Here is a 17,998-nt window from a genome sequence, read left to right as displayed (position 1 = left end):
AACTCGGATAACGAGCCTTATTTTCTGTTCAGCACATGTGGCGGCGGTGGTGGTTCTCACATCCAAGAGAACTGTTTCCCCGGGCCGCAAACGGCCGATCACAGTGGATCTGGTGAAGTTCCTTGCTTACCATGCTCCGAGCCACAAGGCAGGCCTTTCCTGGGCAAAGACAGAAGCCATCCGCCTTGTTCAAGGTCTTCAATCATCCGATGTTCCACACCCAGCCCTGGTTATCGAACATTTGCATAGCAGCATGGCAGTAGGAGGCCAGAGGGGGGCTGAGCTGAGCACACCGAGCCCCTGCACCTCCCAGCTCAGCCCCCTGCCCAGGACAAGGTGGACTGGGGGGTGGGGACCCCAGCCCCACGCAGACTAGGTCGGAAACAGGCAGGACCCGGGAATGCCAGCTGTCCCCCGGCAGGAAGGGGCTATTTGGGGGGTGCCGTCCCCCTTCTTGGACATGGTGGGCTCTTTGCTCTGTCAGAGGTGTCCCAGGATGGTGAAGGCGTCCATGCTCGTGCCCATGGTCTTGGCGGGGATCTGCGTGAAGCGCTTGCGGTCCGAGATGTACTTATAGATGCCCTCCACCATGGCGGTCCTTGGGCCATAGTCGGTCAACTTGACAGCGCCTCCGTCTCCCCGGACAACGTGTAGAACACCCGGAGCTGGAGTCTCGGAAGAGGAGCAGGATGGGGTTGCTCTTCTCAGTCTCTTGGGGTGGGGGACGCGGGGGGAGCAGCGTCAGCAAGGGCCGGCTGGTACCGTGGGCTCGGAGCAGCCAGCCCAGCCCAGCCCCGCCGCCCGGCCCACCTGGAGGATTGGGTTCTTCTGCGGCTTGTTCACTGTGTCCGCCAGGCAGCAGTGCGACCGGGCGTTGTGGATGATGAACTTGGACTTCGCACTGAGCTCCTGGTAGAGCCTGGGGCCTGTGTACTCGGGCACTGACGTCCTCCCAGTCTCGTTCGCGGCTGCCGGGGGACCTGAAGCCAGACGGGGAGGGAGCCCGAGACACGGGTCTCTTCACGCCGAGGTTATTGGGGCCTCGTTGGCCACAGTGGACAGTGACAGGGTAGACTGGGAGGAGGCCTTGCTGAGCCTTGAGCCAAGCGGGGCTGCGGGCCAGAACAGAGTCATTGCTGCCCACCTGGGCTTGGCCGTCCAGCCCCGCCCAGGGCCGCACGCAGCACCTTGTCCGAATCGCCCATCAGCTTCAACTGGATGGGGCGCTCAGACTCCAGCCTTGTGAGCTCCCCTCGCTGGGTGCCCACCTCCTCCTCGCCTGGGGCCCGGGCTGTGGGTGCTGAGGGGGCCACGGGTGCCGCCGTCTCCTGGGCTAGCCGGACAGCCGGTACCTTCTGCAGCTCCTTCTCGGCTCTGGAAGAGCTGAGAGTCAGCTTTCTCTCACCAGCCTGCCATGAAAAGCATGAGACAATGCCGCTTTGGTCGGAGGACAAGATTCAAAAAGTTAAAAATGATCTCATTCAAATATGCAGTGCAGCGATGAGGCAAGTAGGATGGCATCGCTGGCTCCAAGGACCACATAGGGAAATGGTCAGGATGGGTCGGTTGGAAGGCCAGGGCGAACAAAAGGTGGAGAAGTCAAGCTGTTCTCGACAACTCTTGGAAACCTTTAGGACACACAAACAGCAGCTGTGGAGCCGTTGTTTCTCAGCATATGCGGTTCGGAAAGGCAGAGTGTGTTCATGTTTCTAACCCTGCCCGGAAGAATGCTGTGTTCTTCCATTTACACCACGTCAGGAAGGCTATTTGGACACCGGAGGGAATCACCTCGGGCCCTGTTCATTATACCTTGAGTTTTAGAAACAGAAAAAAAGTCTGAAAAGGAAAGACCAGGATGACAAGGTGGATGGAATAAGTAAATTCTCTTGGGCCAACCTTGCTACCCTCAAAGAGTGAGCAGGTATGTTGGCATGGTGGGAGTGGGAGGTGGGGGCGGGGGATACTTGGTGTCATTTTCCTGGCCTTTTCTTACCAGTACAGTTTTCCTAATAAACTTTGTGACTGTCCAGTGTCCTTTGAGAAAAATCTATCGAGATTACCCCATCGGAACCCCACCCCCCCCCAAAAAAAACCCTCCAATCATCCTCACCTTCTGAGTTGACCTCTCTGCCTTGAATTGAACCAGCCCAGCAGTTGCCCCTGGGAAGTCGCTATTTGGATTGTCTTGTTTCTTGTTTTCATTGTCCGCATAGAAATTGATTTGAATTCGAAGTAATATGGGTATATTTAGAATGTTTACCTAAAGCAAATGTCGTCATTGGCTCTGCAACAGGGGCAAAGAAGTCATTCTTCTGATATCCAAACGTATGTCAGTGTGTCATAAGAACGTACAAGGAAGCAAAAAAAAGTCTGAAGAGTCACAGGATTAACTTCTTATGAGATACAAGAAGTAATTCATTACTTCCTTATTCCAACAGCTTTCCTTACACCGATTGATTTCCTTTAAGAAGAATCTCACCGGATTGAAAAAAATATTTTACTTATAAAGTAAAATAGAGATATATCCTGATTGAAGTGCTCAACAATTTAGCTGAATATAAACAGAAATCGATTTGTTTTTTAGGTAAACTAGCTAGTTACAATAGAACCCATCAGTGACCCGAGTGAAAAAGAAATGCAGATAAATATGTTTGCTGAATATGCTAAAAATAAGCAGAAGTTAAAAATGGGTGGGAGACTCCTAGGATTTACTAGATAATTGGAGTAGACATTTGACCTCTGATGAAACCCATTTACTTCTGGGGTGACCTATAAGAAGACATGTCAAGATACAGGCTAGTTTCCGACAGTGTCCACAGCAAAGGACAAACTCAGAGAGTCTCCTCCTCACGAAGAAACTGGAACACAGATGAAAAGTAATGATTTGAGTCGCCCTTTGCGCACATCATCCGGTAGAGCTGATGGGACAGACTGCCCAGAAGAATCAGGGTCTTGGTGTTGGTAGCAGTCTTGTGCTGGCCGCAGATCCTTAGCCGTGAGTGTTGTTCCAATCCACCATGGTAGTTATTAGCCGGAACATCACTCCAGGCACAGGATCGTGTCACTTGACCAGCACCGTCCAGAGCTCAAATTTAGGACTTTAGCCAATAGTTTTGGGTCGAGTCCTAGCCTAGTTTCAAGATTCATGGCTGTAGCAATTCCAATCATACTAACAGCTAGTAGCATGTTGTTGCAGGTCTCTGCAGCCTGTCGAGTGCAAACAGCTCCACAGTACCACACATCGGAGCCCGTGCACCCCAGCAGCAGCTTGGCAGCAAAAAAATTGTTCCTCAGCTCCTCCCACCATAAATGTGAGGTTTCCGGATCGGGCAGCTCCCACACCACCAGACATGGGGGCATCCATGAAAACCAGTCCCATTTTCTCAACTTCTTTAGCCAATGTTTTTGAAACTGATGCATCAAGAGCACTGGAGTCTATTAATAAGGAGCCTTTCTTCACGCTCCTAAGTTTTAGAATTACATTTGCTCCAGACTACACTTCTAGGGCACTCCTACTGACTGGTAGGAACAGTGTAATGATTCTATCAGCTTTTGCAGCGACATCAGCTGGGGAAGACACTACCTTGATCCCCCTGTCAGTCAACAAAGGAAGTCAGAAAAGCTGAGGGGTTCAATCCTTGACTCAAATTCTCCTTTCATAAAAGAATCCATCACTCGTGATCTTCACAAAACTTCCTTGAAAGTTTTTCTCCCTAGTCACCTTGATCTTGAAACCCTCTGCAGGTATCAGGGAAGACATCATGAATGATGAGTGGATAGCCGTGCCGCATCAGGTTTTTGCCATTGGATTCCCCATGTTGCCCAGTCCAATCAATCCCACTGGAGTCTTAGCTGCCATTGATCTAGAACACACCACTGCAAGGCCACTGCAAGCCGCACCACTGCAAGCCGCAGCAGGCCACTGCCATAGGCCCCAGTAGTGGAGACTGGAGGCCACTCCTTGGAACGGAAAGGAGGCTGCCATGCTGCCCCTGCCCTGCCTCCCAGTGGTGACCTCCACTGCCTCTCAGCCAGGCTGGCTGGGAGTGTGCCTTGTTTCCTTTATTAAAGGAATCCTAATGAGCTCAAGACAATCGTATTACTGAGGAAACATGACTAGTCTTCCATTGATCGCAGTGACATGATTAAGCATGTGTTGCTTGGAATAAACCCATGCCAACCTGAACTGCAACCCGTGTAGCACTACTTTTTGATCTACCCTGGGAGATAATGTAGATAGGTAAGATAAGATAGATAGATAGGTGGATATGGGGCCAAAAAAGAATGCAATGAAATTGCAGAGTCAAATAGAAAACTGACCTATGTCCTACTGGCAATAAACTAATAACCACTGGCGTGTTATGTTTTCTACCAGGCAAAAAGCCTTTGCACCTACCTGTATGGAATCAAAATTATGTGTAGCTGACCAGTCTTCTCTAATCTCTTTGTAGTCTGGGTCCTATTAATAGTAAATAACCAAAACAAACAAATAAAAAAAGCAACACGAACCGCTGCCATCAGATTTGTTCTGACTATTAGCAGCCCTACGGGACAGATGTAACTGCCTCTGTGGGTGTCTGAGTCTGTCAATCTTCATGGGGGCAATCTCATGTTTCCCTCTCAGAGCCCCTGGTGGGTTCAAACCACTGACCTTGTAGTTGGCAGTTCAATGTACCGCCCATTTCATCAGGAGGGCACAGTCAGCTCCATTTCTCTGGAGGGTCTGATGACTCTTAGGGCTTGCGAGGCAGTGTTGTAGTAGAGCACCTTCCAATACAGCTTCCTACAAATAGGGAAGTATTCTAGAGATACACTGTCCACTCGGGTAACCATGGACCATATGTGGCTCTTGAGCACTTGAAATGTGGCTAGTGTCATGGAGGAGTTGAATTTTTACTCTACCTACTTTTAACTAATTGTTTCCAAATAGTCACCTGTGCCTAGTGGCCACCATATTGGACCACACAGTTCTAATATGTCGTTTCATGGGCCCCTGGCTGCAAGATGAGTAGTTCAAAACCATCAGCCACCTCCTTGGAAGAAAGATGAGGCTTTGTGCTCCCATACTGAGTTACAACCTTGGTAAATCACAGGGGCAGCTCTACCCTCCCTTATAGGGTCAGCATGAGTCAGATTTGAGTCGATGGCAGTGAGTTTGGTTTGGGTGTTTTGGTAATTTCCAATATGGGATTATTTTTTTCTCAACACTTTGCAAATGAAATCATGTTTTAAATTCTATAGCAGGAGCTATATACGTAAAGGAACTTGGGGAAGACACTTTGAGAAGATCTTATTCTTTCATGTGGCAACTAATTTCGTTTGCAAATGTCATGCCTCCCATATTGGATTTCCTGATAGCGGCTTCACCTGAAATTGGTCTGGCCAGCAAGGGAGCCTGGCGTGAAGCTTAAAGCCTCTTTGGAAGGGACCCAACTCTGCGTTATGTTTTCCAAGTGCATCTTGGTATTAATTTACCTTTGGAGGCTAGTAACAGTCGTGTCTAGTTTTGATTAAAAGGGACTTCCTGACCTGCACCAAAGCGAGAGCTGCTATTAATATTTCACAAGGGTCTCAAGGTTAAAACAAGTTAACTTTTTCTGCCACCATTATTTCATTACTCAAAAATGAGTCATCAATGCATTGATAAGGTTGTCTTTGATTTCTTGCGAGGCCCAGAAGTTTTACTTAGTCCTCTCATCCTCTTGCTTGCTTGTTTGCAGGGGTTTTTCCGTAGAAGTATTCAGAAGAACATGATTTACACTTGTCATCGAGATAAGAACTGTGTTATTAATAAAGTCACCAGGAATCGATGCCAGTACTGTCGGCTCCAGAAGTGCTTTGAAGTGGGAATGTCCAAAGAATGTAAGTGGAGTCTCGATTTATTTTTTTTCCCTCCCCCAATTTGTGTTATCTATACGATTGGCTCAGCTTCCAGAATCGAAAGGTGGAGGCCGGCAGCCCATGGAATTCAGTCCTGATTGTCCTGATATATTGCCAAGGGTCCGTGTAAACAGAGATGACCTGAGAATAGAGGAAGTGTGGAGATTTTCAGATCAAGCTTGAGTGGTCGTTGGTGAAAAGGCAGGAGGAGCTACATGTCCCGAATGGCAGCCGTGTGTTCCTGAGTCATTACTAACACACGGTTGCCCTCAGTCATATCACACAGGCCACTCAGTACTCCATTTCCCTATCTTGACAATGGGAATACAGACTTTTTTTGCCTCTATCAGTAAGGATAAAAAACGAGGCAAGAAGCATGAATGTTAACAGTTGTAACAATCTTGGGGGTGGGGGGAGTTGTGAATAAAAGGGAAGGAAGGAAACTTTTCTTGTGGAAAAAAAAAAAAAGAAATTTAGGCCGTGGCATTTTTCCAAGCTTGACTTAGCTTTTCTCTGCCAAGCCATCCTCTCTTCCAAACAATAGAATGTTTTATTAGTGCAGAAGAGAGCAGTTCAATAAATTAAAATTTGTTTAGTGGTTCATAAACATTTGATAAGATATTTTATATATATATACATTAGATTCATACATATACACACATACACATGCCTTACTACAGACAGTAGATATACCACAAAAAGAAAGTCAGTACTTGCATTCTCTTTGGTACTTTCAAACTTGGAGGACAACGAAATAGCAGTCCAGTGGGTTGGCCCAGGCTGCTCTAAGGACGGTGTACAGGTGTTTATCGGGCGTAGCTCTTGAGGGTGTTCTGCTTCATTCATTGCATCATTTGGGGGTTTGCTGAGGGCCCGCTGTGAGAGGTGCTCACTTAGGGGACCCTGGATCCATGGCGCATGGCTGCCGTCCTGTGCAAAGCTGAAGCGAAATACCGAGTACCCTGTGAGCCAACCATGAGGTTGCAAAAATTATTTACAGACCAAGTGGTCTTCAATGTTGCATGGCCTTGGGGAGAAGATCAACTGGAGAGGGGATAGCCCGATAGCCAAGCAACCATGCTCAGTTGGGAGATGGGCCCTCTGTTGAGACTCACGAGTTGCAGTGAACCTTCATCGGTAGCCCACCCAACACCCTTCCCCTCCCTACACCCTTCCTAACTTTGTCTGATTTTAGTTCACTTTTCTGTAACCTCCTGTTTCTGATTTTCTGGGGAAGCATCACAGTTGTCATTGATTCCAATCAAGTCATTCCAAACCCAGCCACAGTCATTGATTCATGGTGTGAACACGTAGCCTTGGCTGACCCAATGTATACTCGGGCTTAGAATATTCATACAGAAAGGCCCTTCATCCCAATACATACAAACAAGGAAGCAAGTGGGTTCAGGTGCCACCAGCAAGTATCCTCCAGGCCATGGGGAAATCAGCTGAGAACAAAGCAGACACTGTGGCTGGAGGGATGGAAAGACACACGTAATGGTATCGGCCAAGTAATCCTGAAAGCCCTGGTTCCAGATGACTTTGTTATAAAAGCAATATCAAAGTCAGTGTCAGCAAGTTGATTTAGCAGCCCAAAGCATAACTATACCTAACTCTCCAAGCATTATTTTTAAAGTTCATTTGGGTTTAAGTGTCTGGCCATATGTACAATCTTGATGAACAAGAGTGGGCTCTGCTATTAAGCAGGCACCTGGCATTTACCGTCTCTTCTTGAAGGGTCTCTTGCTCTGGGTGGTCTTGTCTGTAGATTGTGAGTCAACGGTCCGCATTTCATTCAGGACACTTGAATCCTTCTAAGTTGAGAGCTGGCAAAGTGTTTTAAAATCAATGAATGTGACATGTAATAAATATAATACTCTGTTCAGGCCCCGGTCCTACCAAAAAAAGAGAAAAGCCTAGTTTGTCAGTCTGAAGTGAACAGATGATGTGCAACCTGTAAGGGAGCCTCACAGGACAGTCACCAAATCCTCCGTTTTCAGCCTGCTATTCTGGGGACCCGGATGCCCCCCTGCATTTCTGTGGGGGACTTTCAGTTCAAGCTGGAATTATGACTGAGTCAGCCAGCTGCAGACTCGGGGAAATCAGTATTTTGCGTTTATTTTGTGTGGGTTGGAGACCCATTTCCTGCTTACCTTACTTAAAGCCTATATTCTGCTGCTGTGTAAAAACCCGCAGCTCCGTTGGCAATGAAGAGGGGGGAAATGTTTACACCTACAGGAAAACTTTCAACACTCAAGGAACTTCGTACCTTTATTGGATTTAAAAATATAGAAATGGGAACCAAAAATGAAATCATTATGTCTAAGTATATACAAATAAACATTTTTTTCTTAAAAGGAAGTTGAAGGGGAAGAAATAACTCCCTGGATTATAAGGTGGGGGTGGAGAGGTTTTTTTTAGTTGAAACCCAAGGAAGCAGGAAAGTATGAGAGTCGGTAACCAAGTATACCACAGCATACGCGACTGAAATGAACCCAAGAATAATAGATACTTGTAGAAAGTTAGAACTGAAAAGGGATCTTAGAGATTGATTTTCACTCACCTCTCTCACTTGACATATAAGTACTCTAGGACCCGGAAAATAATCCTCCACTGGCCAAAGGCAGAACCAAGTGTGCAATTCAAGTCAGTGACCTCTCTGCGGTGTCTTCTCTACAAGACTGAGATTTGCCAGGTTAAGTGTCAATTCGAGGCACACGGGACATGCCCACTTAATTGTATTCCCCAGAAGCCTTTGGATGAAACTGACAGAAACGCCACTTCACGGTGGCTTAAGGGAAAAAGGAGGCACCTAAGGCCGAGACGCCTAGAGCAGCCACGTTGAATAGAGCCAAGGGGACACGTTGGGTTCAGGGAATTGTTTCTCATCGCCTCTCACAGCTGGCGTGCTCTCTGCTGACTTCCTTCCCAGGAAGCTTTTCCTCGTGCTCTAGTCAAGCCAGCCACCAACAGGCCCAGTCAGGTAGTCCACCCAATAAAACGAGGCCCTTAGCTTTTCCTCGTGCTCTAGTCAAGCCAGCCACCAACAGGCCCAGGCAGGTAGTCCACCCAATAAGACGAGACCCTTCGCTTTTGATCATTCCATCATTCAAGCCGAGACGTCCTCGTCTGGGTGACTAGAGAAACAAATTCATAGATACTCATATGTGTATAAGAAAGCTTTATATAAAAGGGCAACTGTCTATTGAGAAACATCCCCACCTAGTCCATATCAAGTCCATAAATCCAATATTAGCCCATATGTCCACTCCTAGTCCGTACATTTACCCTTTAGACTCATGCAATCGTGCAGTCATGCCAAGGGCAGGAAGATCACAGGCCAGTGGGTGGAAAGCCTCGTGGATGCAGTGGCAGCATCTTAGTGCTGGCGTGGGTCTCCACGGGGCTCCTCCAGCGCCAGGGCTCTGGCTCTATCAGTGCAGCTCCACGTGGCTTGTCAGCAGGAAGACGAAGCAGAGAGTGTCTCTGGCCTCCAGTGAGCTAGTTATTTACTTCATGCCTCCAAATGAGGTCCTCAAGCTGCGACCTGATGGACAGGCTAGACCCCACCCCTTTGCAAGTTGATGGGAGATTATGTAACTGCCACACGAGGGGCTGATGCTCAAGCGTCTACCTTGGAGCAGGTGCCCCGCTGAGACTCTAGGACTGTGACCAAGGGATAGAATACTGTGATTGGCTAAGTGGGGGCCCTGGGATGATCCCAGAAGGCCAGGGCTCAGGTCAGTCCCACCCAGACCAAGAGTTGGGGAAGACATGCTTCTCAGTGGGAAGGCAGACAGGAAGTAAGAACTACATCGTGCCCGCTGTTGTCAAGTCCTGTCGCCACTACCCAACAAAACAAAGTGAATGCGCGCACACGTACAAAAGCGAGAAAAGAAAAATCCCGATAGCTAACATTCCGAAGGTTTTTTTCTTTTCAATGTGCTAGGCACTGCACTTCTAGTGTTCTATCCAATTTGGTCCTAATCACAGCCCTATAATTGCCATTTTTCTTCTTGTGTATAGGAGGTTATGGGTCAAAGCTGAGAAACAGAAAGGTCAGTCAGCATGCTCGAGATAACACAGCAAGTAGAGGCAACAATGGGATTTAGACTCAAATAGTTTAGTCATAAACTCTGAATTAAAACCATAGCATTATACTGCATCTCCTAAAGAGCAGGTTTTAAAAATACGAGTTCATATAACCTCACTGTGCAATGGTAGTGCCAGTGGTTAATAAAACAATTATCATGCCCTTTGCTCTGTCGTACAGGAAAATCCCATAGAAAGCTGTGTGCAAATTGAATTTTTATAGATCAAATTTGATTTTACATGTATACAGGGACTTGCTAGTAAAAGCCATCCAGCCTACGCACATGTACCCACACGCGCACACACCCCTCCCCAGAAGAGCATGGCCATTCCTTTTCTGTCTTGTAGATGATGCTGGTGGGCATCACAGAAGAAGGGGGGATCCTATCTGTCAGACCATGGGCTTTGAGAGTGGTAAGGGCAAGCAAAGGATTTGGTTTTCAGAAGCATTCTGAAAGTGGTACAGAAATGTATGGAGAACTTGGGAAAGAGGCTGAGGAAGCCCAATGACCCAGAATTGAGTGATGAGCTTCAGGGAAGGTGGGGGTGGGGTGGGGGGGGGTAAGTAGTCCATGATGGGGAAGAGAGATTTGAGAGAAGGCTACTTAAAGATGGTGAGGACATCTTTAGTCCTTGCTGACGATATGCATGGGGTTAGACCCTGAGCTGCTAACCATACGGTCAGCACTTTGAACCTACCAGCTGCTCTGTGGGAGAAAGAGGAGGCCTGTCTACACCCTGAAAGATTGGAAGTTTCGGTGCATAAGCAAATGTGGTGAAGAAAGCTGATGGTGGATAGTGGCCAGGGTCTTAAAGGCTTGAAGATAAACAAGCAGCCATCTGGCTGAAAAGCAGCAAAGCCCACATGGGAGAAGCACACCAGCCTGGGTGATCATGAGGTATCAGTGGGGTCAGGTAATAGGCATCAAAGACCAAGAACAAAAAATTATACTGTGAATGAGGGTGAGTGCAGAGTGGATACCCAAAGCCCATCTGTAGACAGTTGGTCATCCCTTTACAGAAGGTCACAAGGAAGAGACGAGCCAGTCAGGGTGCGGTATAGCACTGAGGAAACATGCAACTTTCCTCTAGTTCTTTAATGCTTCCTCCTCCCCCCACTATCATGACCCCAATTCTACCTTATAAATCCAGGTAAATCAGAGCATGTACACGCGTACAGGTCAGAGCTGGAAACAGAGGAAACCCAGGCCAAATAAACCCTTCAGGACTGATATTGAGAGTAGCGATGCCAGGAGGGTTAGGGGAAGGTGGGGGGAGGAAGGGAGAAATGATCACAATGATGTACACCTAACCCTCTCCCAGGGGTATGGACAACAGAAGGGAGACATAGATCAGTGTACGACATGAACAAATAATTTATAAATTACCAAGGATTCATGAGGGAGGGGGAAAATGAGCTGATACCAAGGGCTCAAATAAAAATTTATGAAAACGGTGATGGCCACAAATGTGCTTGACACAATGGATGTCTGTATGGATTGTGATAAGAGTTGTACGAGCCTCCAATAAAGTAATTTAGACAAAGATTTAAAGTCTCAGAAACCCAAAGGGAGCAGCTCGTCACTGTCCTATAGGGTTTCTCTGAATCCAGTTGCTTGCTTTAGACCATATGCTTTTGAGTCTCTTGCAAGCATTCAAATAAATAGTTCAAATGTTTTCCCTAGGGATCAGCAGACTGTTTCTGAAAGGTCTGGTATGGCTTTGGGGGAGTACAATCTGTATCCCAGTTTTTCAACTTTGCCCTTGTAGGGCAAGAACAGCCATAGACTTAAACACACAGGTGTGGCTATGTTTCAATAAAACTTTATTTACAAAGCAGGTACTGAACTCTATTTGGCCTGTGAGTGACTTGCCTCTTGACCAACCTTGCTACGTAGGGCTGCTCATTCATCACCTCTCTCACTCCCCAGCCACTCTTCTCATCTCCCTCAGTCCACTGGACAGCTCCCATCACACCCACCCACAAGCCTCCCACGTTCATGTGTCTGCAAAGGCTGTCCCTTGGAATTGGGCTTCCCTCTCCCCATCATGTGCACCCCAGAGCCCACTGCACTTTGAAGCTTCCCCTGAATAACACCCCACCCTCTTTATTCTTAACCCCTCTATTCCTGTGTGCCTTGAATATACAGCCATGAACCACAAACTTCCAATCATGATGGTAATGCTCCAGGCATCCAGAGCTTAATTATAAACACCTAACAGGCAAGCAGTGTGCCTTCCTCACCAACTTGCTCCAGAGCATAGCAGCGGTCTGTTGTTTAATGAAGCTAGATTGGTAATGTGACAAGTGGCCATTTTAACAAGACAGCCAAACCTGGCATCCCCCTGCCTTTGCTTTCTGAAAATCTGCCAGACGTGTGACAGTCCTGGTGACAAATCTTAGTCACCCGCTCATCTGCTGTGGGCCTGGAACTAGTTATTCAACTTTAGGGATGCGTTTTCGACCTCAATATGAGGAACCAAGGTGCTGACTCATAGCCAGGGTATGATGGGAGAGCCAATGCTTTTAATCCTGTTTAGACAGCCTGCTTCCTCCTCCCAGTCCTCCCCTAGAAGACACCAGATCTCCCAGTGCAGCAGAAAGGCCGGGCTTAGCAAGCATCTTGTGTAACTGTAGGTGGCCCCAAAGGCTGAGCTAAACCGGAGTGGACAAGGGGTGGCGTTTGGGATTCATCTTGGGGGAACTTTGGCTCCCAAGGTGCTCACTAATAAAGGATGGGATCCATGGATAGCCCAAAATTGGGGATCCCGGAGGCCAAAGGGAAAATGAAAGACGAGGATTCTGGGAGAGGCCACACCTGTGAACTGCGGCATTAAGGGGAGGATTGTGCTACCTGGCTGTCTCTAGCATGTAAGCGTGTCCCCACCTAAGTGCCCCTGGACTACTCAGATTGGGGGCACCCCACCCCCTCCTCTGACTGAGATTCTGAAGAAGGTACTGTTATTACCATTGCCCTTTGTAACTCTGGTTCTGTCTGAAAACCGCCGGCACGAGCCGGCTAAGGCATGATCTTCGCATCACTCTCGGAGCGGGCCGACTCGGCGCTGGTTTGTTTCCGCCGCTGCGTAGCATCTTTCACAGCATTTCCCCCAATGACAGTTTCCTAAGTGTGTTTACAGAATCCAGCAAATGAATACTCTCTCCGCTTTAGAGTCCCTAAGCGCTCATCGACACCTTCTCATTTGGGACCTATTGAGCCTAAAAGCAGCATTTTATAAAGTCTCTAAATTCTGATTTATACTTGAGAGGCAAGTCGTCCCCATGGTTGGATCGGGTAGAGGGATGGTGCCGTCTCTACGGAGTCTTAGGTCCTTCCGTGCGGGAGTTTTGTCTCTGGGCTGTGCTGTGTTCTCTCCTTGCCCCTTGACTGTTCCGCTTCCATTAAAGCAAACCTTCTGGATTAGAGGCACTTAACCTCAGTTAAAATCACTTTGTGTGTGTGCACAAATTACATTGATGCGCTCATGGTTTCTACTGCTGGATTTTACTGGCTTCATAACAAGGAAATTCATATTGTAGGTTGCCCCGTGTGCTTGGGAAATTACATAAAAATCATCATCTGGGCACTTAATGTCTTTCTAATTTTAGTTTATTCCCTCGCTTGTCCCCGTGCTACATCAGCGCCTGGGACCGCGCTTCCCTGCGTGCTGGGCGCGGTGTTCTGTTGAGTCGGAGATTCAGCCGTAACTGGGCCTCCCCCACCCCCTGCCACTCACAAGCCCCCCCCCCCCACCAAAGAGCTCCCCAGAGCGAAACAAAAGTCTGGCAACTTCATATTTACGTGTCTAAAAATGTCGCCAAAGCTGGGAACTCAGAGTCTGCTGCCCCTTCCCGCTTGCGAAATGTTCATCTTTTCCTGTATCTGTCCTGGCGAAACAAAACAAAAACAAATTCCGTCAGGGCAGCAGCTGGCAGCCCAGCAGCCGGCAGCCCAGTGAGGTCAGTGCCACTGTGGGATTGGAAGTCCATGAACACTCAGGCTGCAAAGGAAGCATTAAAGTGCCTTCAGCTGTAGAACACAGTGCTGTCCGCAGCCAGCCGGCCTCCTGGAAAGAAAACACTGGGCACACGCTCACCTTGGGGAGAAATTTCCATTACGCACCAGCACAGGCCAGGGTAAGAAGGGAGAGAGGGCTGCAGGGGCCTGGCTGGGTTCCACTCTGGCCTTCAGGGTATGTCGCCTTGGGCAGAGGCAGACCTTTACCCCAAGTGGAATGAGCTGACCTGCAAGATGGGGACGGTCATCATGGCAGCCTCTAGGGTTGTTGTGTGGGTGGGTCTCCCCGAAGCCACCAAATGTAGCACACAGCTTGGCAGCACAGTGGGTGCTAACTAAATGCGAGCCGGTCTTTCTGGTTTGCTCTCAGATGGGGGGTGACCCACGCTCTGTTCTGGGCTGCTGGTGCCGCCGCCACAGCTGCGTGCGTTCTGATAACTAGACTCCTGGTCGAACTTCAAGACAAAAGTGAGAATGGAGGCTCTGTTCCTTGAGAATGGTTCTTAACGCCAGACTGTCGGTTTACAGCCCCAGCTAGCCAGCATGTCACAGCACTAAAAATACAGCCTGCAAGCATCCTTCCGAAATACATACCCACCCTCCAGGGTTAGGGTAAACGAACAGGCACATCGCTCAGTTGCCTGGAGATGCTGGCACATGTGTAATCGGAGAACGGGAGGGGATCCTGGTATCAGGGAACCCAACTCCATGGGCAAAACCCAACTGGGGTGTCAGAAAGGACGCCTGGCCTGCTTCCTGCCCACGGGAGCAGCTCAAGGCCAAGCCGCTGGAGTCTCTTATCCAGGGTCATCCCCAAGCTGAGTCACCTCCCTCCCAGCATCCTCTCTTCCATGATCAACCTCTTTGCCGGATTGATGAGCATCTCCCTTCGCCCAGCCAAGTCTTGTCCACCCTTCGCCCTTGCCGTGAACCTCATGACAGGAAGGCGGGGCACCTATGACACCAGAAGGGAGCCTGATCCCAAAGTAATTTCCCCACAGTAGAGGCTCACCGACAGAAAAGGGCACAGAAAGAGCATTCTGATTCTTCCCAGGTTCCTAGATTCACAGAAGTTGAAAGACGTGCCTGACGCCTGCCCGGCTGACAAACCGTGGGTCTTCGTTCTCCACCCCAGTGTCCTGGCGATTACACTCCGTGTTTTCCATTATCTTCAGCTGTACTTGCTCGCAAATAAAATGTTCTACTGACAGGCATGTTTCCCAGGGTGAAGGCGTCACACACAGTACTATGAGACACAATTTTAGGGCACATTAAACTTGGCATGGAGTCAGATCAAATCAGACACAGATAACGTTATCCATTTTTAATACCCATGCAGTCTTTTTATTGCCCACGAGGAAAGCTTGATTTGGTGCTCATACACCCTTAATTAATACCTCCCGGAGCTTTGCTAATCTCTCTTTGTGACAGAGAAGGAGGGAAGGCAACTTCACCTAGCTGAGACCGAATTACATGGTGGTTTAATTCAGGGGGATGCAAACTCTTAGATGGCCGGGTAGGAAATATTTTAGGTTTTGCTGGGCAGCCGGTGACTCCTGCACTGACTGGATACCTCCACTGCAGCATGATGAATGAGCATGGCTTTGTTCCAGGAAAACGTCAGTAAACCGAGCCGTCACCTTGCAGACCATGTCAACCGCCACCCCCCACCCCCCCCCCCACACACCCTTCTTAACCATGCCTACTCTTGATGGCAAATGATCCTGCTTTCTATTGACAGTAGTAAACTAGAATGGTCTTTTAAGCTTTAAGAAATACGAAGATAAAAAATCAAGGAGCCCCTTAGATCAGCGGTTCTCAACCTGTGGGTCATGACCCCTTTGGGGGCCGAACGACCCTTTCACAGGGGTCGCTTAAGACCATTGGAAAATGCATAAATATTTCACAATATATAATTACCTATTGTTTTGTGATTCATCACTAGGCTTAATTATGTTCCATTTGTCACAGTGAAAATACATCCTGCATACCAGATGTTTACATGACGATGCATAACAGTAGCAAAATGACAGTGATGAAGTAGCAACAAAAATAGTTATGGTTGGGGGTCACCACCACATGAGGAACTGTATGGAAGGGTCACCGCACTGGGAAGGTTGAGGACCACTGCTTTAGAAGGGAGTCATACAGGCACTGCGGTGTATGAAAATGTGAGGTTAGCACTGGGTGCACTGAAACCTGCGAGCCCAGTGTCTTAGCTGTCCAGGTGTTTTCACGTCGAACAGGGAGAGAGACTAAGCCTGGAAGTGTAACCTCGTGCCCTTCCAGAGCCATGTTCCCACCTTGCTCCTTAACCTACCCTCCGTGGGTCCTTAGCTCATGAGTTGCCACCAGACAGGCAACTGGCTTTTCTTGAACTCTCAGGGCTGAATCCTCTCCTGGCACCCTGAAAGGTCAATACATGGTTGGAGCTGCCCTCGCGAGATGTCAAACTCCCAGGCGAACTTGTGCCAGGGAATCTGAGAGACGGGGAAATACTCACTCTACCCCACCCAGTGTAGAACATAGACTGAAGGTGCCTGCCTGGATTCGAACCCGAGCCTACCACTGTTCAGCTCTCTGTGATCTTGGGCAAGTGATGTGACCTCCTTAGGCCTCACTCTCTCTGGGAAGGAAGTGATGTCTTCCATCCACCGTGCGTGGCCATTCGCGGGAATAAGAAATGAAGACATGGCGGGAGGTGCTGGAGCTCTAGGTAACCGTCAGGAGTGCTACCATCTCTTCTAAGATGACGGCCCGCCCTGACCTCCTCGGGTCGTGTATTGGATCATCAGTGTTGTCCTTTGGGGCTGTGCAGAGGGACTGATGCTTTCTCCAGCCCCAGTGGCCTCTGTGCTTTCATGAGGTAGTCTTACATTCCACCGTTGTCCCCCATTCCACCCCCAAGTACCCAGAATTGGTCCCACAGAGGCTAGCGGAGGCCAGAACAGAAGTGGCAGCTGTGGACCAGATGATCCTGTGCTGTGTCGAGGGCAGGGGCCTTTCCTGGTTTGCCGAATGGCTATGTGTGTGGCAGCGTGGACAGAGCCTGATCTGTGCATGGTGACCCAGCCTCCACTAGCCCAGCTGCGTGCACAGCCTACTGCAGACTGGGACCCCGCGGCCGGTGCGTGCTGTTCTGTAGGCTGCAACGCCCTTCCCCTGCCCTTCCTTCCTCCCTGCTCACCCTTCCAGCCGCCTTCCTGCTAAGCATGCGCACACACACACACACACACACACACACACACACACACTGCTCTGGCAGCAGGGGAGGGTGTGGGTCACTGTCTCTTCTCCACAGGAGCACGTGTGAGTGTCCCCTCTGCTGGCTTGATCTGGAGATCAGGAATCATGCACGTACGTGTCCGGTGCTGACTCTGCACACCTTGAGAGGAGGGCCTCAGTCTCATTCTTCTTGGAGGGCTCAGGGGCGGCGATACTTGGAGCGTTTGGGCAGCAACGGGTACTTGAACAAGTGTAGTCTATGAATCCGGAGCTTTTGCCCAAGCCTTCCAAGAGTTAAAAGATTTGAAGCACATGGACTTAAAAATGAAGTAGTTTTCCCTTTCAGAGATTCTCGGATCCCACTGGTATAATGAGTGCATCGTTAGCATTTCCATTTTGCCTCCATCCCGACAGTACGCTGACTGGCTCCTAGAATGTTTGCCCCTTCACGACACCAGGCCCTGGTGCTGTTGGCTCTGTGGTGGGCATAACCAGGTGGGACTCGTGAGCAGGTCCCAACAGAGAAGATTTGCCTTCTCTCAACCCCCTACAGACACAGTTTGTTTTCTCCAAGCTGTGACTCGTCCGGGTGCACTGTTAGGTTTCATACCACGGAGAAGAAAATGTCACCGATTGAACCGCGGCACACAGAGATGATAGGACGGGTGGTTATTGTGCGAGAGCGAGCCAGCCGTCAACCCTGTGAAAGAAAAGAGAAAAAGGAAGTGCCACGCATTCTTGGCCACAAGTTTTCCATGTTTGCATCCAGGGCTATTTTTCAT

The 17,998-nt window shown here is 48.9% G+C and overlaps 1 protein-coding gene and 1 pseudogene across 1 annotated transcript in view; one reads left to right on the top strand and one right to left on the bottom strand.

The window, feature by feature from the left end:
* RARB (retinoic acid receptor beta) overlaps nucleotides 1-17,998 on the top strand; it is a 189,865-nt gene that overhangs the window by 84,887 nt on the left and 86,980 nt on the right. Inside the window, exon 3 of the mRNA XM_075547146.1 lies at nucleotides 5,721-5,862. Within this exon, the coding sequence (XP_075403261.1) occupies nucleotides 5,721-5,862 (142 nt within the window). The remainder of the gene's footprint in view (nucleotides 1-5,720; nucleotides 5,863-17,998) is intronic.
* LOC142445373 (3-hydroxyisobutyrate dehydrogenase, mitochondrial-like) lies at nucleotides 2,832-3,985 on the bottom strand (annotated as a pseudogene).

This window comes from Tenrec ecaudatus, chromosome 4, assembly GCF_050624435.1.
Source record: "Tenrec ecaudatus isolate mTenEca1 chromosome 4, mTenEca1.hap1, whole genome shotgun sequence".
Taxonomy (NCBI): Eukaryota; Metazoa; Chordata; class Mammalia; order Afrosoricida; family Tenrecidae; genus Tenrec; species Tenrec ecaudatus.
The sequence above is the reverse complement of the archived record's forward strand: the minus strand, read 5'-3'. Positions and strand labels throughout refer to the sequence as shown.